We start from the raw sequence: 25,883 nt of genomic DNA, 5'->3' as shown, positions 1-25,883 counted from the left end.
TGCATTATAGTGAACTTGATCACTGGGGAGTATCGAGGGCCAGTGGGCCAGTGCCGCGGCTGTGAGTGGGGCAAAGAGAGGAGCTCTGGGGAGACATAGTTTAGTCCTACCGGACACCCTATTTTCAGCATTTATAACTTACTGCTCTGCTCTCTCTTTCCAGGGAGGGGAGGTAAAGCCTCTAATGTTGTATATCTGTAGCGAATATACAAGGCTGATGTTAAATACGACAGGCTAAGCAGTTCTGCAAAATGGCCCCCTTCCAGTTAATTATCTTGCCTTGTACACATATACTAGGTCACTACTGGCAAACACCAATTTCTAGTTTAATGGGGCAGAAAGAAGAGATCCAGATATAAATGTCTATCAACTGTCTCTATTCTGATGAAAACATTCCCCTTAGAGGAAAGCACATGTCTCTTCTGTTTACTTGAATTTGCCTTTCAAGTACTTGGCAAACTAGGAATTTTAATACTAGCAACAAATTCATTTGGTGCTGTGTGTATTTCCATTCCATTTCTAGCAGGCACTAGGAAGCCTTTTCTATATCTCATCTTTGAATGCTTTATGGCCATAGATATTTCTCTGGAAAAACACATTGCATTTGGGGTAATAAAGATCCTGCAGATTTCATTAAACAACTGTGCCAGTAAGAACACAGCAATAAACACTAATGCTGGCTTCAGAAGACAAACATTTATTGTGCAATCATTTCAGGGTGGCACCCACTAGTGGGAAGCCAGACCAAAGGATGGACACCCAGCCTCTTCCTCCTCCCTCTTCATTTCATGGTCTGAATTGAGCAATTCATGTGAGCCTTGGCCAAACAAGGCCAACACAAAATCATGGTGCAAAGCGAATGCTCCCCTAGCTCTCCTCGCAAGCTGGCCTTTCCGGGCTAGGTGTGAGCCCCTATCAACCCTGCCCCCTTCCACTGCCCCTGTGCTCATACCCTGCAGCTGGCATCTGACCCTGTCACCTCGTGCCTTTCATTCTAGAATGTGCCTTCTTCTCCCTGCCACGAAACACCTCTGCTTCCAGCCCTTGTTCCCACAGGAAGGCTTTCTCAGCTCTCAGTGCTCATGTCCTTCTTCTCTACTCCTGAATTTCCAATGACTTTTAACGCCCCCTGCATCAATCCTTAATTCACGCACTGCTATTACAAATACTTTATGATCCGTTAAATACAGGTCAGTGTATTTGGGTGTAGTTCACTGTACAAACACTGTGTGGGGTCAGTTGGACAAAGCCCAGTGGGACACACATTTACCCTGTAAGCTGGCTGGAGAGGAACACTGATGATACAAAAATTATAGTCAAGTGGGGCAGGGGCTCAGAGACTGAGGGGGCCGCACCCTGGCTTGGGGTGTGGGGGGTGGAGGATCTCTGTAGAAAAAGGGCATTTTGTGCCCACTTGGGCAGCACATGTACAAACACTGGAATGATACAGGGAAGACTAGTATGGCCCTTGCACAAGATGACAGACAAATTCATGAAGCATTCTGGATTTTAAAAGAGAAAAAAAAGGGGCCTTTTGACTTGGCTCAATGAGACATTGGTAGAATTTGGAACTGCAAATGGTGGATGGAGGGGGAAGGTATTTCAAGTACAAATGAAGGCATGGAGAAGGGGTTAGGAGCAGAGTGAAGGGGGAGGGGTGGGTCCACAGGAATGAGAGCCCCGGGAAGGGAATCAAAGACCCCTCCTGAAGTTCAGATGGCACCTCCTCCAGGGGGGCCTCCACACTCCTGGCCAGGGCAGTTGCCCCATGGGAAGGAGGTGGTGATATCTCACATCTAGGGTCTTATCTCTTCCATAGAATGCACATTCCGAGAACATATCAAGTCTCCCCCATGGCTTGGTGGCCACTCCAAGGTCAAAAGGACATACACAGTCTTCTGGCTGAGGACAATGCTGTTAGGCAGCTCCTATGAGTGGTTCTACTACCAACCAGGATGCACATATCAGAGATGGGTGACATCGCTATGCCATCTGTTTATCAGGAAAGTAACGATGAGACACACTTAACACATTTGTAACTAATTCCTGCATGTTCTCAACTCTCTATAATATTTAGCACTGCTGACACTCCGGACAGCCCCTCCAGGTGGGCCTGCATTAGTCAGATGGGTGCACTGGAAGGTCAGAGGTCACCATGGCCATTGTGGTCAACAGGTCAACATGGTCATCAGGTGAGCACAAGGGGAATCTGGGTGGTTCTCCCAGGAATTAAAAGCCCATGTGTCAGCAAGACTTGAAGGGCACTGAAACAAAACTTTTTACAAAGTGGCCATTGCCATCATTACTACTCAGGCAATGGACCTCCATTTTTCATGTAAAGCCATCATTCCCTTTACTTTCTGTATATTCCCTGACAACTCCGCTCTCCTTCCAGTATCTGAGGGGCATCTGACGGTTATTCATAGGTTTCCGTTCTGACTCTGGTTCAGACACTGTCTGGACATAGGTACATCTCTTAACCTCCCGTAGCATCAGATTTTCCCAGGAGGGAGGAGCTGGACTGCAGTCTGGGCCCAACACTACAGCTCCAGCAAGGCCTGTCTTTATAGGACAGCCTGGTCTGGGCCTCCCTCCCAGCCTGCCCCTGTCTGCATTGTTTTCTCCATGATGTAAGCCTGAGTCCTTAACAAGCTCCCTGGAGATTCTCTCCTCTACCTGGCCTACCTCTGAGACAAGCTCCACTCTAATGCTAAGTATAGACAAGAGAGCAGAGCAAAGGGGCTTTAGAGACTTCTCCCCAACAGGTGCTTTCTTCTTGGCAAATGTCTTATAACCTACTAAACTAGAAGCTCTCTGAGGGAAAGTCCCACTTTTTTTTTTAAACATATATTTACTTTTTTATTTTTGAGAAGGAGAGAGTCTGAGCACAAGTGGGGGAGGGGCAGAGAGACAGGGAGACAGAATCCAAAGCAGGCTCCAGGCTCTGAGCTGTCAGCACAGAGCCCAACACAGGGCTTGAACCCAGGAACCGCAAGATCATAACCTGAGCTGATGTCGAATGTTCAACCGACTGAGCCACCCAGGTGCCCCAGAAAGGCCCACTTTTTAATGATAATCTATAAACTTTAAAGATCATCAAAGGCTCCCTGAGAAAGTTCAGGGTTCTCCTTGTGCTTCTCCTTTTCAAGGATGAAATTTTCATCCCAGGCTATGGGACGCTGTCAGTGAACTAAAGGGCACCATGTGGCAAACTCAAGGCATCACACTTACAGCGCACAGGGAGGGAGAGGGGAGGATGGACAGCATTTCTACTTGGTTTTGGAAACTTTAGCTTATGTGAAAGAGAAAGGCAAACATACCTTGTGGGGATTGGAACGCTGCCATCTTTCCTTTCCCTCAATATTAAATTTCCCCCACGCATTCTACCCCTGCTCCCTATCACCTTGAACACAAGTTGAAAACCTAAGCCTCTGGAGTACGTGCTTGAGGCAGAAACTTAGGCAGTTCAAACTGAAGTCATGCAGCTGGGTGGGCTCAGATTACTGAGCACTACTCCAGTCTCCCTAAGTTCCCAGCAGAAGCGTTTCAAAGGGTTCCTACAGCTGTGTTCAGTGGGGGTGATGAGTAACGTGCAGACATTTTCCCCAGTGTCGGGGATCTTACAACAGGACCAATTTAAATCTTTGGGTGTAGGGGCACAAGGGAGAGGGAGAGAGAGAATGCCAGTGTGTGAGTGAGAGAAAGAGAAAAATATGAAGAACATGATGAGGGATAAGGGGGAGAGAAGGTGAAAGACATAGAAATCCTAAATGGTAGCTGTTCAAGACATGATGAATGGAAAACAGGTTCTGGGCTGGAATAGTGCTTGTATAGGGACAATACACTAACTCTACAGGGCTAGTGGGGTGAATGGTTTGCCCAAACTTGACAATTTAAGCAGGTTTTTAAAATATTTAGGTGGAAGTTGCAAATGAACAGAAATCAGTTCAGGCCAATAGGAATGATGTTGTTGAACACCACACCTACACTGACCTATCCTGTAACGTCTGACATAGTTGGGTAAGATGTTAGTAGAAGGTCTTCCTATAAAGAGTGATTTCAAACCACAATAAGGAATTGATAGGAAGAATATCAAGGGAGTAACTTGCATGTATCAGTTAACAGTATTTATAAACATCTGAGTCCCCTAACAATGGCCTGCCAAGGAAATAAACATTTCTTGACAGTATCAGGAAGCCAGCCATTTTGGGATATTTATCAATATGTTACAAGGTCTTATGGAACTGGACTCTATTTTTGGAACTTATTTACTCTCTAAAAAACTCTATATACCCAAGGTCAACACTAACATTTCTTTCATGCTTAACTCTTATCAAGTAATAGTAATAAAAAATTGTATAAAAAAGCTGTTTGCAAGAAAACTGCAGTATGTTTATATATTAGTCATGAACTATGTCATGCTACAGTAATAAACAACTCTTAACAATTTTAGAGGCTTAAAATACCATAAATTTATTTCTTGCTCACACTACATTCCCATTGAGGGTTGGCAGCGGGTGGGGCGGGGGGGTCTGGCTCTGCTCATCACTGTCACTTGGGATGCAGGTTCAAAGATCAGACTCCATCTTGAATGTTGTTGGTTGAAATGCTAGAGGCCTAGAGGGTGTCTCACGGGTAATTAAATGCTCCAGACCAGAAGGGACATGTCAATTCTGCTCACAGCTCATTGGCCAGAACTAGACACATAGACCTGCCCAATCTCAAGGGAAATACTGGCAAAAGGCACCAGTGACATCTATACTTTGTTATGTGCAGTTAATTATTTTAAAATGTTCCAAATACATATCATATGTGAAGACACTGACGTGATTTCCTGGCTGCTTTGTGTCCTTAGAGAAATGGCTGACATCTCTAGATCACTTTCTACGTCTCCTTCATCAGAGCCCTAGAACCATCCCTGGGACTAACTGAAGTCCCTTGCCATGTTATGTTTATAGAGCATTGAGGCATAACATCTTGGGGAGGTGGGAGACAGGATTCCCGGCTTAGCAATGCCTGCCTGGCCAATGACCACAGCACCTGTATCACAGTGTAGCTTTGGCTCTTTTCAATTTGCCATAGGTGGGTATAATCAACTACAGGAGAGCCGCATGGGCTGACCAAGTCACCTCAGTGGTGAGGGATTTCAGGAGCATTCCCCAATCACAACTGGCTATTGCTATAGCCAGACTTAAAGCCTCAGTACCAATACCATGATAAGCAGTGCCCTGGTGAAGGGTGGGGACTCTCCAGCCAGACACATGTGTAACAATCCTGTTTCCACCATTTACTGGCCAAGTGACCTGCCTTCTCTGGTGCTTTATTCACCATCTATGAAGGGGGCCAGTAACAGTACCCTCCTTGCCAGGGTCACTGTGAGGGTAAAAGGAGGACTAACGAGCTAGAACAGTGCCTGGCAGTGCATGGTACGTTCTGGCTTTTGTCATTCCTATTCTTTTGCTTATCCTCATCATCTGGACCTCCTTTCAGCCATATTGCTTTGAAACTAATTTGCTACCGCAATGAGCAAGTTGTATTTCTCACAATAATCCTGTGAAGCAGGTATAAGTATTCTCACTTAAATGATGAGAAGACCAACACTGGGCCAGGTTTCAGATCTGTTTGTCCGAGCCTGCATTCTTGCACTGTGGCGTTCTACCCATGATATGGGTTTGCCCGTATCATGAAAACAAGGGGGTCCACTTTAATGTAAGGAAAATGACCCAGGACATCACATCCCTCCACTTATACTTAGAACTCTCCAAAGAAGCTGTTCTGCTCAACTCAACAAACAGAAGTCAGCATTTCCTCCATCAGGCTATATTTGGTGTGCTTGACACAGTTAAGACACCAGCTCTCAGTTGTCTGTATGCAGAGCCAGCCAGGCTCAAGCCTCAGATGTTAGAAAGGAACCAGGAAAGAAAGCATAGGGATAAAAGATGGTAAGATGGATATCCAAACTCTTACCCAGCCTGCAACTCAAATATTATAGTAGTATTTTGATCCATGCCTTTGTAACACAGTCTTTATGTTATATACATTCATGACAACCTTGAACATGCATGTTGGTCCTAGTCTGAAAACTGCTACTTTTCCACTTTGACTATAGCTGTATCATATTGCTTAAGGCCTGATAAGGTGCCATAAGCCCACTGTATTTGTCTTTGTCTGTGCTAGACTGGGAGGGTCCCCCTGGGAGGCACAAGATGATCAAGGCTTCCTTTCTTGACCCAGTAGCTGTACTGGTCAATAGTAATTAAATGCTCCAGACCAGAAGAAACGTGTCATTTCTACTCACTGGCCAGAACCAGACACATGGAACCAGGAAAGTACTTTATAGCAGAGGTTGGCACGCTATATAGGCTGTGGGCCAAATACGGCCCAATGCCTATTCTTGTAAATAAAGTTTTATTGGACCACCCATTTGTTTATGTATCATCTATGGCTGCTTTCACTCTACAGTAGCTGAGTTGAGTAGTCACATGAGAAGCCATATGGCTCAAAGCATAAAATACTTACCATCTGGCTAGATACATAAAAAGTTACCTGAGCCCTGGTCCAGAGTGCTAGAGCCCGGGAAGGTGCAGGGAGGAAAAGCCTCTGTCAACCAAGAATGCGGTTGTACTGATTACCATTCCCCGGAAAACTCTCAGACCAAAATTTACTGGGGCTCATTTAACAGATCTTTTCTTACATGCAGGACACTAGGACATAACAGTGGGCAAGATAAACTCAATCTTTGCCCTTGGGGAATTTAAAATTGTCTCTTGGGATAAAGATGGGGCATAAGGGAAAGAAAAGGCATAGAAATATGTAAAAAGACAAGTATAGGCCAGATAATGGTGGTATATTCACATGGCAGTGAAATGAATTACAGCTATAAAGGTCAATGTAGATGCATCTAAGGGATAATGAGGAGTGAAAAAAAGAAACCACACATAGAAAAACACACGCGCTATGATTCGACTTACTAAAAGCCCCAAGCCATGCAAAATGAAATGATATATTGTTTAAGGATCCTAAAAAATGAGGCAAAATTATACAGAAAAGCAGGGTAAGGAGGAACACCAAAGCCAGGCTCATGGTTACTGGGAGGTCAGCAGGGACACAGGGAGGGCTTGGGAGGGGCACATAGGGCATTTCAAAAGTCACGACCATATTCCTTCTCTAGAACTGGGTGGTATATGCACAAATGTGCATAGTGTCAGAATCTTTTATACTTGATGTGTTTTATTGGTCCTTTGATGTGTACTTGATATTTAATTGAACTGAATTTTACAAGTAGAGTCACTGTGATGGGCACTAGGATTCAGTAAGAAAGACAGCAGAGGGGCGCCTGGGTGGCTCAGTCAGTTGGGCCTCCAACTGTGACTCAGGTCATGATCCCATGGCTCGTGAGTTCAAGCCCTGTGTTGGGCTCTGTGCTGACAGCTCAGAGCCTGGAGCCTGCTTTGGATTCTGTGTCTCCCTCTCTCTCTGTCCCTCCCTGCTTGAGCTCTGTCTCTCTTTCTCTCAAAAACAAATAAACATGAAAAAAAAAAAAAAAAAAAAAGAAAGACAGCAGAGAATGCTTTGGGAGGGGAGGGGCCAGCAGAGAGGAGGCACGGCTAACTCAGACACAGATCTCTGGAGAGAATCCCTAGAGAAAATGGCACATGTCACTTGAGGACTTCAAAAGCAAATTTCACCCTGAGAAAAAGTCAGGAAAGAGTGTTCTAGCCAAGAATGGTCTGTACAAGAGTCCAGAGATGCAACAGATTACACCGTTTTCAAGGAATTGAAACCAGCAAGGAACATGCAGCGTAGGGAACTCAGGCTGGCAAGGATCCCCTGGGGCCACACTAGTAAGCCTTGCAAGCCGCAGTGAAAAATGTGTACTGTATTCCAAAAGCAACTTGAGCCTTTGAAAGATTGAAGCCAGGGAGTACAGAGATGTGATCAGAGTTGTCTTTTATAAAGACGGTTCTTGCCGTGGCAACATGTTTACTCTGCTATCCGAAAGTCCCCTCTGCTTTCTGCCGGGCTGAGAACAATGACAGTTCCTGTTATGTGTGGAGCAATGATGTATATACTCCTATTACTTAAACCGATGAACAAAACCAAGAAGGTGTCAGGCCAAAATTACCAGGTACTTCATTAATACAGCAGATGCTTATTGATTAGAGACTGTTATAAGCAGAAATATAAAATTTTGTGTAAGTGAATTTTTTGTACATTGAATTAAATATTAGTGCACTGGAATAAATAAATATTAGCGCACCAGCTAACAATGGTAAAGACACTCCATGGTGGATCTTTGCAAAGCAGATGTTCCTTCTCTAAAATAAAGAATCTCCTACAATATACCAAATTTACAATAATAGATTTTAATCTATCAGCATTCTATCTTTAAACAAGCATTCTATCTAAAAATGCTTAAATTTACCTAAAAATACTTTTAAAGTATAGACAAGTGAAGACTGCGAGTGCTACAAATATCTTTAAATTGTAGCAGTAGGAAAATCAGTTAAAAACCACACTTCTCTAGTGGCAAGAATAAACATGGATATACATAATGTTACAAAGAAGGGACGTCTGGGTGGCTCAGTTGGCTGACCATCTGACTCTTGATTCCAGCTCAGGTCATGATCCCAGGGTCATGGGATTGAGCTCTCCACGCTTAGCTGAAAATTCTCTCTCTCTCCTTCTTCCACTCTCCCCAGCTTGGGCTCTTTCTCTTTCTCAAATTAAAAAAACAAACCCAGCACTGTCTTCTCTTCTGGTTTCATCATCACGCCTCCTAGTTCAAACTTGTACCTTAATTACTAAATAATGACCACGTTTTTTGCCTCCTGTTACTTCTATTTTGAAAAATGTCAACAGAATCTTTTATGGATTAAATTCTTATGACAAGTTAGGCCAAAACTCCAAAGATATTCTCCAAAGAATAGAGTGAGTTTAAGAGTCCTTAAAACTCTGATCCAGTAACTCTGTTTCAGAGGATGTATCTAAAAGAATTGAAAGCAGGGTCTTAGACAAATACTCAAGACAGTCATGTTTACAGTGGACAGCCATGTTTATCGCAGCATTATTCACCATGGCCAGAAGGCAGAAGAAATCCAAGTGCCCATCAACAGATAAGTGGATAAACAAAATGTGGTAGAGACATATAATGAAACATTATTCATCCTTAACAGGGAAGGAGATTCTGACACAGGCTACAACACAGATGAGCCTTGGACACTGTGCCAGGTGAAATAAGCCAGGCACAAAGGACACATGCTGGATGATTTCACTTACATGAGGTCCCTAGAGTAGTCAAACTCCTGGAGACAGGAAGCAGAAGGGTGGTTTCCAGGGAGGAGGGGGCAGGGGAGTTAGTGTTGAATGGGTACAGAGTATCATTTTTGCAAGATGGAAAAAGTTCTGAGAGGGATGGTGGTGATGGCTGCACAACAGTGTGAATGTACTTAATGTCACTGAGCTGTACACTTAAAAATGGTTTAACTGATCAATTTTATGTTATGCATGTTTTTTCACAATAAAACAAAAGAGTTCCAAAACACGGATGCCTCAATGGATGCCACACAAGTGCTGAGTTTATTACAGACTAGACTTGCCCCTCATTGTTGGACTCAATCATCTGGGTTCCCTTAAAAACTTCTTTGGGGAAGTCCCTTAAGGTCACAGCAAGTGCTTGGCCTGGGGTCAGAGTATCCCCGACCACCTAGCTATGGTACCCCACACAAGCACCTGTTACTGGCCCATATGGAAAACAAAAAACCCTGTCCTCAGAGCCAAACATTCCTCAGAGAACACTTTGTTGCCAGGACGGAGAGATGCATTAGAGGTGGGATGCTGTGAGGGCAAATTTGGTCACCCAAGTTTTTTCAGTTCATCTTCTCTAGAGAACATCCACAGAATACTCCATTAGGCTGCCAAAATACTGTGACAAGTGACCCCGCTCTGAGTTCAAGCGGCATGCTGCCAAATTAAACGCATCGCGCCCTAACTGATGCAGCAAGAAAATTCCCCATTAAACATCAGTCCCTGCTGGACTTGGAGAAGACATGCCAATAAGCTTTAACAAATATCTTTCCTACATCTTTACATACTTGGCAAGACGGATTTTTAAGTGACCCCGCTCAACATTAGCTAGAAACATGCCCCTGATGCCACCAAGGCTCAGAAATCACAGTTAGGAGTTTAGAAAGGGACCGGAGGGGAGGGGAGAGAGGAAAGCAGGCAGGGCTGCTGTGGGGAGGTGGCCATACAGATATTGCAGGAGGCAGACAAGCCTCCCAGCTGAAAAGAGAGAAGGAAAAAGAAATACTCACTTGTTCCACAGAAACCATACACAAAGCCAACATCTATGAGCCCTGGAAGTGGGCACTTGTAACTCATTTCTCCCTATCCCTCCTCAAACACTTGGCTTGTTTGCAAAATCGAAGGAGGGGCTCAAAACAAAGCAGCCACGGAGGCTGGAAGTTCTTCCAAGAGCCTTGTTCTTAGTGCCACAGAGGTGACTGGCACCGCTGGGCAACTCCCACCCCGCAGGCTGGGGGCTCTGAGGGCCCTTGTTCCTCAGCAGTCATGCCAAGCATTGCTGGAGATAGCCCCAGAGCACAGAGTGGGCTTCGAGGACCAACCTCTGGTTTCACAGATGAGGAAAGGGGGTCTGTAGGATCCAGCAATCCTGCTTCTGGGTCAATGTCCAGAAGAACTGAAAGTAGTGTTTGTACGGCCATGTTCACTGCAGCATTCCTGACAACAGCCAGAGGGTGGAGGTAACCCAAGGGCCCGTTAGCAGATGAAGGGGCAAACAAAATGTATATACATATACTGGACTATTACCCAGGCATGAAAAGGCGCCTCTATCACAGGTTCCAACGTGGACGAACCCACTTCTATGAGGTCCTTAGAGCAGTCAGATTCACAGAGGCAGAAAACAGAAGGGTGGGTGCCAGGGGCTGGGCGGGGAGAGGGGAATGGGGAGTTGGTGTTCAATGGGGACAGAGTTTCAGTCAGAAATGGACGGTGGTGACACTGCACAACAATACTATCCACGGAGCTACAAGCTTAGATGTGGTTACGATAGTCAATCTTATGTGGTCTTCTATTTTACCACAATTGAAATGTTCTTTGAAGCAAAGAATTGGAGTGTGCTTATAGAAGTAAGCTAGTGAATTCTGAGAGAAGAGTCGAGGAAGGGCTCTCTGAGGAAGGAAGTTGGGTGGAGGGCAGGACAAATGTCTAGGCAGAGATCTCTGGCAGCTTTTGTTTCTGCTGCTCTCTGACCACTCCATGTCTTTCACCTTTGCAGGCTATTTTCTGGCAATCCTCTCCTACTCCAACCTCATGAAGGTCTAGACTGATCAGGGTGAAGGAGCTAATATACATGTATTCGGCCCGCACGAGGGAAAAGGCTGTTGTTCCTGATTTGTGAAAGCATCATAATGAACACATGCAAACCAGGCATGAGGGGAAAGCACATTTCAAGTTGTGGCCAGATGCTGGAAACCAACCAGCATTATGCAGTTGTTACTGAAGAAGTGCTTTGTTGGAACCAGTTTCAAATATTTGCCTTTTTTGCTAACTCTGCAAAGTTGATGTCACTTGTCCTCAAAAGAGAATACTCAGCCAGTCCAAGGGTGAGTTAATAGATGAAAGTGACATCATAATTTTGTGTTTCAAAAAAGGTCCAGTGTTGGATAAAATGCACAGACCTCTCCTGGCATGCCATCACCAGGCTGGGTGCTGCCATCTGTCTCTTAGCTCCTTTGGAACAGCTACCAGCTGTAAGCGACAGTCAGGCATAAGGGAATGGTGCTCTCTTCACAACCTCTTGGCCTGAACTAAATCTTATATCTGATGACACTGAAGAAGAAAAGGTTTGGAAGAAAAATGAACAATTGCCTGGAAAATTTACATACACTCAGCCATCTCAAGTAACTGGCTTCAAATCACAGAACACACTCATCACAATTCTAAAGATCCCCTCCATGAGAATGGAGAGAGATCTAGGCACATCCTGTGTCCTTCTGCCTGCCTCACTGCCTCTTTCCTCCATTCGAATGCCTAGTCAAGTCCCCATTCAAACCTATGCAGGCCCAGAATTCTATTCATGGTTGCAATGACCTTAGCCCCCAGGCTCTCCATGAGGGAGAGCCTTAGAGCCCAGAGTAAACTAGTCCTTCCAGGCGGACAGAGCTGTGGGTATACTTTATGCCCACCAGCAGGTTTTAATATATGCTAAGGAATGATCTGGGCTGAGACGCTTCCCCTGCAGCCACCTTGGCTCCATTTCATGATCAATCTGTGTCACATATGGAAGGTTGGGTGAAAACGGGGGAGCTGGCATGTACCCCATATTGGACTGCTATGTGTCACTGGACCCTGAGGGAGGACACAGAATATATGAAATTCTGCTTTCTTTATTTTCAAAACATTGGTTTCAGGTCCTATGGGCTGAAATAAAATGCTGGCTGCCAGTCACACCATTGGCTGGACAGAGTTAGAGCCAAGGACTCTAACGCTGAAGCTGGAGTCCTGCCGAAAAGCCTCACACACCAGTATGAGCGAACCAGAAGACTTACTGTTGACGTTGGTTCCACTTTTTAAATGAATCTGGTGAACTGCATGGACAGAACAATACCCTGATTCTTTATAACAATGGAAAGTTTCCCAAACTTACCAGAAACCCCTGATGGTATTTCCCCCCATCTTTTAGTGATGCATTGATCATTCCTCAGAAGTTTTTATTGGGCTATTGGGAAGGCACTGTGTGTCACACAGAGGATGCAAGACAGGTTCTGTCCCCTCTCTCATGGAGCTATGATGAAGATAATAGCAATGACCCTGGGGGAAATCAACTAATTATGGTAAATAAAAGGAAGATGGTGACCCTATGTCATCATTCATTCTTGAACAGCCCTTAACTTTATGCTCATTACAACATTATTGGCACATAAATGTCCTCATCAAGTCGCCAAGAGCTTATCTGACTGCTACCAGTTCATTAATCAATAGTTGTGGGACATGGTTGAGGCCAGCTTTAAACCCAACCAACTTTTTTGGTGTCCTGTCCAAATCGATCCAGTGCATGAGGATGTCACGGGAAGTCTCAGCACATTATCTCTACTATTTATAACCTCCTATGTGACAACATCAGTTGTCCTTTATCCTCATCTTTACTATGTGGGAATTGAACTAAGAACTCCAGCCCTTCCAGCTTTACTAATTTACAGTCATACACCTACATCTACTCGGAACTACTGCTGCATAGATTTTCATCATGTTCCATGAGTTCATTCGTTCATCCAACTCATATTTAGATGCTCTTTCTGTGCCAGATGCAGAAGACATAGTGGATAAGAAGAATGATAAGGTCCTGCTTTTGTGCAGTTTACTCTAGAGTAGGTGAGTGGCATGCATGGGAATGCAAATAAATAAATCTATTTTCAGGGAGTGGTAGATGCTTAAAACAAGGCAGATGATTTTAAGGAAATTTTGAGTGCCGATTGGATAGGTGGTCTGAGAAAGCTCTGCAGATGTCACAGGAGCAGAATCATAGTGACAAGACATGGCTGGGCCCACAGATGTCAGGGATGGAACGTTTCTGGCAAGGGGAAAGGCTGGTACAAATGATCTAGGGAACAAGTGAGAGCTTGGCATGTAAAGAAACAAAAGAAGGTCAATTTGGCTGGAATGCGTGGGAGATCAACAGGGGTCAGACCCCATAGAACCTCACGGCCATGGTGAGCAGCTTACGTTGCACAATAAAAGCCTCTGGAGGGTGTGGCAAAGACCGTAGTCATCCCAGACACCATTCTCCCCTTCTTCCTGCAGGCATATGTCTATACAAAACAGGACGGTATTTCCCAGCCACCTTGCAACTGGGGTGGGCAGGTTACTAAGCTGTGGCCAGTGGGGTGTACAAAGTGGTAACTACAAGTTCTGGAAAGTGACCTTACTGGGAAGAAGGGCTCCCTCCTCTTCTTTTCCATTCCTCTGCTGGCTAGCACATGGACATGACAGCCAGACTGGCACACAGGAAGGGTCTGGGACCCCAGTGTCACGAGACTCTCCTTGTCAGCCCTGGACTATACTGATGGCAGAAACAAACTTCTACTTTGTTTAAATCCCTGTTGTTTTGGTTTTCAGTGTTTCACAGTGAAGCTGTTGCTAACTAACACAGAGCGTTTGAAGTAGGCGAGCATAAGGTCTGATTCACGTTGCAGAAATATCACCCTCGTCGTAGGGGAAGAATTAGTTGTAGAGGTTTGGGCAGGAAGCAGGAAGATCCGTCAGGAAGTTATGATTATCCAGGCAAGAAATGAAAGGCTTTGCCTCAGGGGCTGCGGTGGAGGTGGACAGAAATCCAGGGACTCAGTATACACTCTGGAGAAGAGCTGAGGCTGATCAAGAGAGAGGGAAGAAGGGGTGGCTCAAATATCTTTGCCTGAACAAGTGCACAGGTGGTGTTTCTCCTTACTGAGACTGGAAAGATGAGGGAGGAGGAGGTTTGAGGCTGCGGGAGGAGGAGGAGGGTACTACGGTGGCCAGACGGAATTTAAATGCCTGTGGGACTACCAAGTGGAATATCCACTAGGCAAGTGGATATAGGAGTGTAGAACCTGGTAGGGAGGCCAAAGTTTATGATATAAACCATATGGAGATGATTAAATGTCACATTTCCATCAGATCTACCAATATAGTGGCCACTAGCCACTTGAAGCTACTTAAGTTTGATTAATTAAAATAAACAGAAAGGGCACCTGGGTGGCTCACTAGGTTCTGCGTCCACCCTCGGCTCATGGTTTGTGGGTTCAAACCCTGCATCGGGCTCTGTGCTGACTGCTCAGAACCTGGAGCCTGCTTCAGATTCTGTGTCTCCCTCTCTCTCTGACCCTCCCCCTGCTCTCTCTCTCTCTCTCTTTCTTTCTCTCTCTCAAAAATAAACATTAGAAAACTTGAAAAATAAATACAATAAAATGAACAGAAATTACCGATTCAGTTCCTCAGTGGCACCACCCGCATGTCCAGTGTGACCAGCGGTTAGAGCACTGGCCAGTGCAGAGAGAGGACATTCCCACTATTACAGCAAGTCTTCTTAGAAAGCTGTGCTCCAAAACTCTTTAGAAATAGTTTATTATGATTGCTTTGCCTTGTCTCATAGGATCACATGTGAGAGAGAATGGGAGAGAAAATAAAAGCATACGTTCCCCATTTGGTTTTCTTTTTTCTTTTACAACTTCAGAGGGTAATTGTCCAAAGAGTTTCATTTGTTCTTCCATTTCGAATTGCCTTGTCGTCCCCTTTAAAAAAGGGCGGATGGAAGCAAAAGTGATCTTTCAGTGTGCTGGAGGCGGCAGAGGCTGTCCCCTGCATGTCCCCTTCCCTCCCCACTCCACACAAACACCGAAGCAGCAGTGACGGAATGGAAAGGCCAACTGTGCAAACATTCGCTTCCAGCGTCACAAGACAGAAAGGAAACAGGTCAAAAAAGAGAGTTTGGAAAAACAGCAAAAGAGCAATTACCCCCTGAAGAGAACATGAAATAAGACCGTACAGTGACCCCACAAAGGAAATGGAAAATAAGATCCAACCATGGACAGGTCAGAGAACACCACTGTGTTCTTGGGTAAAACAGGATTTGGGCACTGTGATATCCCAGGACTTCATCCGGGGACTCACTGGGTGGCGCCTTCTGTAATTCAATTAAACCCTTTTAAAGAACAAGATTCATGTATCCTAGAGGAACTCGATACTCCCTGACAATTCCAAGCTCACATGAAAGTTCTAACAATAATTCTTGTATGTGGTTCGTAGGCTCTTTATGCGTGAGACTCAAGAGTCCACCAGAAGCCTGAGGAAGCTGCCCAATGATTCCAAAGAAGATCATCTTGTCAGTGACAGCACTGTCAAGAAAAGGAATGGTTTTGGTAAATTTCGTTTGTGGGAAATACAGATTTGGAAGACTAGTTCTCCATTTAACTTTTCCCAGGGATGCCATATACATCAAAGGGGGGAATTTAGGGGTCAAACTTGTCAAACTGCTCAAATGAGTATTGCTTCCTGGTGGCCCATGGGACAAGGGAAAGATCCCGAGAGTTATCTCCCTGCAAAAGAAAACAAAAGCTGATGACGGCTCTCCACTGCCCACAGAGAAAGCCCAAACATCTTGTCCCCATGGCCTGACTCCTTTGGGAAAAGCTTCCCAGTCCCTCCTCTGTTCCATCTTTGCATGGCCGCCACCTGTAGAGAGGTCATATATGGGCTGGCCAGGCTTCTTAGTGACAGGGACCGAGGTAGGTCTTGGGATGCTGGAGAACAACGCCAAGAGTCAGAGTGGAAGCTGAACCATGACAGGGACAATGGAACAGGGAGCAGGTCTGAGCTGAGCCGCAGCACAGTAACAAAGTGGGAATTGAGGGCAGAAGAGGACAGGGAGAATGGGTCACCTCGGTAGGGTCACATTCTAGAACACGGACTTCTGAAGTGGGGCGGGAAGACTGTGGCCATCTGTGGATGCGTTCTTGGAGGTCTACAAGAATTTTTAAATTTTATATTCTTGTGTCAATGAAAATCTTAGTCGTAACCTGGCTCATCTAGATGAGGAGTTTGTAACTCAGTGTGGACCTAAGATTTCCAAGCTCACGTCTGCATCTGGATGTATACTCATAAAGACCAAATGTCATCATGACAGGCTACACAAATGCAGGCTTCCCAGTAGTCCACACACAGTAGCAGGAGAATGGAGTGGCCACATGTGTACCATGGCATAGGCACACAGGTCTCGGTGGAGCCTGGCATCGGGAAGAGGGTACCCATCACAAAGCACAAGAGTACTAGGCAACAGGTGGTAATGATGGTTTCTAGTCTCGATTCCAGTCATAAGTGGATTAAACACCAATTTAATCAGTATTTGAATAATGCCATGAATCTACCTTTACCTTCAAGAGAAGTAGACGGGTTGGTAGAGCCCTCAGGAGGCACCCTGTTAGAATGAGTGACACGGGTGCACTCATGAGCAGGGATGGGACAGGAGGAGGTTGGAGTGTTCCGCGACGGCAAAGCCTTAGAATGGTTCGCAATGGTTTAGATAGCAAAATAAGTGAAAAGGCATCATGAACACTGGAATTTTTCAAGTCCAAATGCCAAAGTAGATTAAATATGAAATTGCACCTGAAGCTCTGCCTTTCTGCTATTTAACCCAACAGGGGTGAGCGGGGATTCCCCTTCAAGAAAAGACCATCATCTATCACATTAAAGTATCGCAATTAATTTGGATAGTATCAGTTTTCCAATTGGATGTTGTCAATATTTTGATCTTATAGTTATTTAGAAATTATAAGAACTAATCTACTCCTTATAAGATATTTGTACACATTTAAATAATCTTATAACAACATGTTTTAAGACAAAGAAAAAGAGGGCTGTTTGAAACAACACTGGAGCCATGCAGACCTGGCTTTCAGTTCTGGCTCTCTACCTCTGGTAAGGGACCTTGGGCAAGTTACCCTCACCCACATGTCAAGTTTCCATTTGTTAAACGGGTTAAATAACAGTGCCCATAGAATGATGGGGTGGATTAAATTAAATATTTGTATTACACTCAGCATAGCAGCAATGTACGTTACAAAAACCCAATAAGTATTAGCTCTTACTTAAAGGCCCTACTAGTGAGGTAGGCAGGCAGGTACAGGGACTAGATGTCTCAGTTTCCTTATCTCTAAAACATGCCCATTATTAGGATCTACTAGGTTAGTATGAAATTTGAAACGTTGTGTGCATGTGGGTGTGTGTGTATAAATTAATAATTTAGCATAGTATCTGAACTTAGAAAATGCTCAATTAATACCTTATTATTGTTACCAAACAACTATCATCATGACCTCTTCAGTTTCTCCTTTTTACTCCTCAACATCAAAATACTACTCAGTTGTGAAATACCATGCTACATACATGCCATGCACATGCTGGACTGTGTGAAAAGGGAGGTCACAGCACAAGGCTTCCCTTAGATATTCTGTCAAACCCTTGCACATCAGAGTTGCCTGTGCCTCTTTCTAAAAGGAAAGAAGGGACATTATCTACTTATCCATCCATCCATCCATCCATCTATGCATCCATGCATCCATCCATCCATCCATCCATCCACCCATCCAAGCAAGGGAGTGATATAATGAGATACCAGACAAAATCATGCTTCAAGCACTGAGACCAGCTAAAGAGTGAGCAAATGACTGGGGATGAAGGGCCAGGCAGCCTCCCAGCATGACCTCCTACACAGTAAGGAAGGGCAGTCACACGCCCTCCCATCCACACACACAAAAGAAGCTAATAACATTTACAAACATGGTCCTTTGTTTTTGTTTTTAAAGTTTATTTATTTATTTTGAGAGAGAGATCACAAGCAGGGGAGGGTCAGAGAGAAGGAGAGACAGAATCCTAAGCAGGCTCCGCACTGTCAGCGCAGAGCCCCGACACAGGGCTTGAACTCCAAAACCGCAAGATCATGACCTGAGCCTGAGCCGAGATCAAGAGTCGGATGTTTAACCAACTGTGACACCCAGACACCCCAACATAGTAAATCATTTTTATCCCTACACGCTACTCCATCTCAGGAGCCCCTGGTCGCCTCTGCAATTAGAGCCCACGGCCAGATAGACTGGGCCGTGCCAGCTTGACAAATTACATAGATGTCAGGGAAGAAACAGAAATTCCAAGTCACAGCAGAACTAGCAATAGCTCTTTCTTATGTAAAACTGCTGTGACTGGGGGCTGGGCTAGAACTAAATGGCCCTAATTCCTCCCCTGCCCCCACTCTGACAGGGGTTTGGAGAGAGTTCTGAGCCCTTTCCCAGAACTGGCACAAAGCAGATATCAAGCCTTGATGCTTTCAAAAGGCACAGGTTGGAAGGGACACAGGCACCTTTCAGTTTTCAAAGAAGTGCGGTCAGAACCAACTCCAGTTGGACACAAAGTACCCTTTTCTACAAGAATCGTCAAAGGCCCCACAGAAGGAGGAAGGAGGGGAAAATAGTAGCCCTCAATCGGAGACCCATAGTTTTCCAGGCTCTGTGTTGCATGCAGGAGGCTCAGGGGGAACTCGAAACCTGGGTCTCTGAGCTGTCCTACTCGGTCACCTGAGAATGCTGCCCGGGGAGGCCCTGCGGTCTCATTCTGGGGCATCTGGCCCAGCTGTTATGCTGCTGGGCTCCTCAGACTCCCTGAGATTGGTTTCCATCAGGGTAGAGTCACAGCCTTAAAGATGCCCAGAGGCCCCGGGGGGTCCAACTTCACAGAGACTCACCACATCCAGAGACCCGGCCAGCAAGAGCGGTACACGGGGTGAAGGGAGGGCCTGCCTGCCATAGAGTTTAGTGGGTTCCAGGTAGAAGAACCGAGTGGGTCCCCACAACCCAGGAGAGAGCCTAACAGGACGTCCCAGCTCAGCCTCTGACACATGGTCCCTAAAGGCCTGGATGCTGGGTTGGGGGGCCTTGTTCCTGCAGAGGGAACACTTCTCCAGAGGGGGCAGCAAAACCAACAAATAAAACCAGGTGCTGTCCATCATCCCACATAGTGGTCAAGTCTTCTGGATTCTTGGACCAGCAAGTGGAAAGTGGCTCCTGAACAGCTTTTCCTCCTGAAGAGTCATTTGGGAAGAACAACAGAAAACGAACCTTGTGCCATTTCAAAGTAAAACTTCTCTTCACACCCCACTCACACCTGTCCTGGGAGCAGACATTTTCACACAAATCATGTCAAAAATAGGAGTTGCCATCTTCCTGATACGGAGGAGGGCAAATGACACAAAGTAAATATATTTTCAAAAGGCACAGGTTGGAAGGGACACAAGTACCTTCAGTTTCCAAAGACAAGGAGGATGCTTGTGCAGGGGACACATCAGTTAATCCTAAGCAGACCCCCAGAATCTCACTTGGACCTTAAAGTGTACGTGCTTGGGGGTTTGGAAATATCATGGCAGAACATGGCAGACAACAGGACCACAATAGGCCAATAGCTGCATGAAGGGACCGCAAGCAAGTTTTCTGAGTTACCATTTAAAACAGTGGCTCAGTCAGTTAAGTGTCTGACTTCAGCTCAGGTCATGATCTTGCAGTTTATGAGTTCGAGTCCTATGCTGACAGCTCAGAGCCTGGAGCCTGCTTCAGATTCTGTGTCTCCCTCTCTCTCTGCCCTTCCACTACTCACATTCTGTCTGTCTCTCTCTCCCAAAAATACATAAACATTAAAAAAATAAAAGATAAATAAAAGTATAGAGAATAAAAGGGGCACCTAGGTGGCTCAGTTGATTAGGGGTATGACTCTTGACTTCGGCTCAGGTCATGATCTCATGGTTCATGAGTTTGAGCCCTGTGTTGGGCTCTGCACTGACAGTGTGGAGCCTGCTTGGGATTCTCTCTCTCCCTCTCTGCCCCTCCCCAACTCATGCTGTCTCTCTCAAAATAAATAAACTTAATAATAATACCCCGAAAACCACATCTCTAATTCAACTGTAGTTCTAAATGCCCCATTTCGAGCCATGAAAATGTACTGTTTCAGGTGACTTCAAGGAAAAACAGTCATTTCAGATTTGCCTTCCAGTTCAATTTTTTCTCTCAATTATAATGAACATTTGCCATTGTTAAAAATGTATTTCCTTGCACAGCAATATGGGGTATAATTAAGCCACTGAATTGTACACTTAGTGGTTGAAACGGTACATTTTATGCTATATATATTTAATCACAATAAAAAAAAACCCGTTATTTCCTTTCTCAAAATACTTGACATTAAGGACAAGGCAGTGCTGCTCTGGGGAGGACAGGAAGTAAAACCTATGTTTGAAATGATTTAGATTACATTAATCACTAAATTGAATTATGGTAGCTTTTGCTCTAGTTAACTCTGACCTACTGGGCAATCATGGCTACATCCAGTGGACATTTCTCAATCCCAGTCTTGCATCATTTGACACTCGGCCCCTTCCCTGACTCCCTGCTTATTAGCCTATTCAGACTTTCTGCTGACTATGCAGGCTATCCCTTCCCATCTCCCTCAACTAGTTCTTCTACCTCCACCCATTTATTCCTCATGTTCCATAGAGTCTGGGTGATCTCAGTTATCCATAACCCTTAACTGCTACCTTTATGCTGAGGACACACAGACCTTACTTCTGAACTTCTAAATAGCCAATCACCTGCTAAGCAACCCCCTCAGATATCCCTAAGGCACCATCGAGTCACCCTATCTGAGACTGAAACTGTCATCTTCCCCTACCAAACCTGCCAGAGGAAAGGAGTGGACAGTAGCTTCTAAATCCTAAAGGATTTGGAATCAGGATGCCTAGGCTGCATCCCTTGTCTCATCACTTGGGGGGAAATCCATCCAATTGTCCAAGCTGGCCACCTGGTCCCCCCTCTCCATTCTCCCAGTTCTTCAATCAGCTAGGCTGTGGATTCCACCTTCTTAAAGTCTCTTTCCTTGTGGCCATGGCTTTCTTCAGGCTCTTCTTCTGCACCTGGATCCTGCACCAGCTCCCAGCTTTTAGCATGACCTTCTTCCTTAGTCTGCTCTCCACTGCCACAGCCTAAGTGATTCCCCCAAAGCACATAAAGGTTTGCCTTTCTTGCTTGAGACCCTTCAGTAGCCTGACACTGTTCCAGGGTCATGGAGGATGGGACTTTGTGCACTGTCCCAGCCTCCTTCCCAGGCTGTGCCATTCGTGATTCAGACTCTGGGTTCCAATCAGTCCCAAATCACCCACAGTCCCCAGAATTACTAGTCTCCTTGACCTCTGAGCACCCACTGCAAATAACAAGCACCTATTCTCCCTGACCCCGACCTCATGATTCAGAGGTCGCTTCCTGACACTCTCACTTCAACCAGGGCCTGTCCCTCATCTTTACTCATTAACTTCTGACGGTCCTGGACGGCAGGAAGGTGCGTCTGCCTTTGTGTGCTCAGCACTTGACAGTGCCTGGTAAGTGCCCAAGTCATTCCCCAGGCACCTAGTAAGCCCTCACATGTTTGCCAAGCAAGTGAGTGAAGAAGAAAGCAGTCTTGTGTTTCCATGAGGGTCACCAAAGACCAAAAGGTAAACTATCGAAAGGAGGGTTTATCTGGCAAGACACAGTAACACAATGCAAGGTCCAAGCACATCTGGTTTCATGCCCCTCCAACACTGAAGTTGAGCTTAGAACTCAAGAGCCATAGAAGGAACGGTGGAGACCTGTGGTTTTCCATTTGGTTTTGTTGTTATTGGTTTATTTTTTTACAGCAATATTAAATGTTGTCATATAGAATCCATTGTTTTTGTTTGTTTGTTTTTTGTTGTTTTCTGTCCATCTCCTCCACACATGGTTCCAGGAAGGGATCGCACAGTTCCACAGGACACAGTTTGAAAGCCTGTGCCCTGACTTAATAGACAGGGGAGACAGAAGCTTACAGATAAAGCAATTTGTCACTGACACAGAGTCAGTCCATGGCAGAGCTCACACCACAGCTCAGATCTCCTGATTTCTAGATCTTTCTACTTCCCCTGTTAGTGTGGTGAACTGTTTTGTTTCAACTGAAGCACCACTAAAATTCCAGTGTGGGAAAAACCTCGTCCTTAAGGATGCATACAGCTTTCAGCATCCAATACTCTGATTTCAAAATGCTGGATATCTAAATATCTGCTGTTTATCCCCGTGATTTTGAGACAGGACCATCTTCAGCAAATTTAAAACACCCAAAGAAAGAGGTGCTTCGAAGCCTACTTATACTTTTAGATAATATATACACGCTGTCTTGGCCTGACTTCTGGACAGAAGAACACTGGGTGTGTGGGGCTCAATGACACCACCCAGCCACTTACCCTTCCTCTGGGTACCCTTCCACTTACCCCTCATCCCATCCTAATGTGCAAGTGAGGCAATAAATCCTTACCTGCTCTTCAGACATACAGACATTGTATTTTTTTCAGAGAAAAGTCTCAATATAAATTCAAGTTTGGGCTAACATGTAAGTAGGGATAGAGATGTTTAATAATTTTTATTTAAAGTGAGAAAAATCAGTCCTCAGTGGCATTTTCTGGTTCTCTGTTGGACAACTCATCCCTAGCATGTGGGGCCAGTGAGAAGCATGGCCCTAACTGGCTGCCACACTGTCTCCCTCCTGGGGACTAGAGCTCACAGACCAGGAGCTTCTGTACTGACTCAATATTTCCTGGTTACCCCCAAGAAGCGATGGTTCCTCAGAGCTGTGACAGAGGCAGGTAGAAAGGGAGAGGATATATATATATATATATATATATATATATATATATTTATATGTATTTGCTTATAGATTAACTCCCTTACTCTTCACAGTCTGCCTGCATGCTTAGTAAAGTTTCCAGTGAAGAAAAAGACTGGTGGGGAAGCCCCAGTCTGTTCTGATTTCCCAGCTACTCCAGTCTGAATCTGGATAAACCCAAAATTCTTCCCAGGCTTTAAAAAAAAAAAAAAAAAAAAAGCATTTGTCAAAGGCTTTTGGTAAACTCTGATTCATTTCCTTGGTGGAAAAAAGCCCTGTCAGTAGAGCTGGTCCCACCAGAAGATCGGGGTTCTGGCTCTGTCTTGCTGCTCTGGGGAGGGCCCAGAATCTGAAGATGGGGAGGGGTGAGAGGGGAAAGAGGAAGGCTGTGGTGGACAACCACAAATTCACGTGAAACTTCCCCTTTGCCCGAATGCACTGCCAATATTTGCTCTGCAGAAGAAGAGAACCACAAGCCAGGGGAGGTCATTTGTACTGGACAGTGGCAATCACCGTTCTTTCTATTTATTCCACAGTTCAGCAACTCACTACCTGAAGAGTTTTGGCTCAGTCAATTCTTCTTCTTCTTCTTCTTCTTCTTCTTCTTCTTCTTCTTCTTCTTTTGTTAATGTACAGTATGACTTTGGTGTTAACAACCCATCTGACTGAAATATGTTCCAAGGAATAATAGTTAAGAAAGACAGCATGTTACAGAAATATATGCAATTGTGAGGAAGTCACCCAACACCAGCACATTAGGAATTAGTTGACCACTTCAGTGTGAAGTTAAAACCATCCGTGCCATGTGAGACAGAGAACATCACACCTTGAGCAAACTCAAGTCTTTTCTGAGTCTATCTACCAATTAGACCTGGCTTCTAATTTTGCAAAATACTCAGTACCTTAGTCACCTGTGACACTTCTGGTTACTGCCTGATTATGTGTAAAAATCACCCAGTTATTGAGGCTGATTGGGTCTAGGGAGGGTTGTTCTACTGAGAACATGAAGCTTTGAGAGCAATTTTCAAGAAAAGTGTTCACTGTTGTTAGGTCCAAAAACAAAACAAAGGAGGTGACATTCATTTGCCCATATTAACTAAAATATGGTCTCTGCCAGCAAAAAGTAGTGTTCATTATTTCAAATTGGGGGCAGGGGAGGTTGGCAGTGATGGGGAGGGGGAAGACAGAGATCAAATGAAGAGAGAGACTAGAAAAAGTATTTATATTTAAAAAAATTGTCTCCCATAAGACTTATTACATCAACATCAAATTAACTTAAAAAGCGATAATCTCGTATGGGCTTCTTTTGAAGAAAGATACATTTGAAATGATATTGCAGTACCCTTCTGTGATGTTATGAAACCCAGCTGGAGAAAGAATTCATACCACAAGGCATCATGACAGCCTGTACTGAAAAGTGACTATTTCTTTAGTCTTTGAGAAGACTTCATTCATAAATAAGGAAATGTAATCCATTGCTTCCTTTCTCAGTCTGTGGTTCCCTACCCCTTGCTTAGCAGAGTCAAGATTTTCTCCCTTATTTTTTTTTTCAGTCCAGAGGCAAAGGGATACAATTAAGCCCCCAATTGAGCCCAAGTATATTTAATTATTTCAGTGTCTCATGATGGCCTCCCAGGAAGACAGGGACACACAAACCCATCTACCTTCACTGGTTCACTCTGGTGCCAAGCACTCTGCTTCCATGTAAAAACTCCTGGGGAAGTTGCCAATAATCTCTATTTTATGTCCTAATTACACAACCACATCTCCCTTTGATGACTTGAAAGAAACAAAAGTTTAAAGGATGGCGTATTTAACTGGAATGTACCTTAGAAAAATTCCAAAGCAGAAAAAAAAAACCACAAAAAACAAAGCAAAAAACAAAAAACAAAAAACCTCAGGCTGCCTTGCACATAAAGCCGAAAACTTTCACGAGTCAGCAGCATTTCTCAAAACTGAGAGTCCACGCTCACGGCAAGCTACACAAGAAACAAAATGTGCACAAATCAGTACTTCCCCTCCTTACATCGCCAAGCACCTGCAAGGCTAAAAAAGGACAATATCCAGTTCTCTTCTGACACAGTACAGGCCTTTCCAGCAGATGCATTAAGTGAGATAAAAAAACTCACGGCTGAAGCAGGGAGAAAACGTTGGGACCATTAAGAATATATTTTCCAAATAATCAATGTCCCAAATTTAAAAACTTTTCTTCAGAGTCAATAAATATTTCAACCCTGTGACCTTTCCTTTATGCAAAACAAATTCCCAAGCATTAACTAAGCACATATACTACCTGGGTATAAACACTAGCAGGCACGTAGACTCAGCTTGCCCGACTGACTGGGGAGCTTGCCTCTCAACGTTTTATCACCAGCCTCTGTCTTTGCCCCAAACTGCCAGAGAGATGGGCTATCTCAGCCCAGCACATCCCATATCCTACCCCATCTGGTCTGCCCATTACAACTTCATTTCCACTTTCGATTCCCCTTGCCAGTCTTAGCTCTCCTGCCATGACTCAACCTCCCCCTAATTTACATTGTCTAGATAGTAGTCAATGAACTCCCACTACTCGCTGACATCCTTTTGCTTTAACTTTGCTCTATCAGATACGGTAT

General features: G+C 44.7%; 1 protein-coding gene and 1 non-coding gene across 6 annotated transcripts in view; one reads left to right on the top strand and one right to left on the bottom strand.

Annotated features, from left to right (window-relative positions):
- SLC22A23 (solute carrier family 22 member 23) overlaps positions 1-25,883 on the bottom strand; it is a 181,943-nt gene that overhangs the window by 106,218 nt on the left and 49,842 nt on the right. Inside the window, exon 4 of one of the 5 annotated variants that reach the window (XM_049655097.1) lies at positions 23,363-23,933. The exons of 3 other annotated variants lie outside the window; for them this stretch is intronic. In XM_049655097.1, coding sequence (XP_049511054.1) covers positions 23,836-23,933 — 98 coding nt within the window. In that variant the 3' untranslated portion in view covers positions 23,363-23,835. Of the gene's footprint in view, positions 1-23,362; positions 23,934-25,883 lie in introns of those variants that run through there. One more of the 5 variants, XM_049655099.1, reaches the window with a different exon arrangement.
- On the top strand, positions 1,407-1,512 carry LOC125908514 (U6 spliceosomal RNA). The gene has a single exon (XR_007453396.1). It is a non-coding gene; the product is annotated as a U6 spliceosomal RNA (small nuclear RNA).

This window comes from Panthera uncia, assembly GCF_023721935.1.
Source record: "Panthera uncia isolate 11264 chromosome B2 unlocalized genomic scaffold, Puncia_PCG_1.0 HiC_scaffold_25, whole genome shotgun sequence".
In the NCBI taxonomy this organism is placed as follows: Eukaryota; Metazoa; Chordata; class Mammalia; order Carnivora; family Felidae; genus Panthera; species Panthera uncia.
This window is presented reverse-complemented; position numbering and strand designations above follow the sequence as displayed.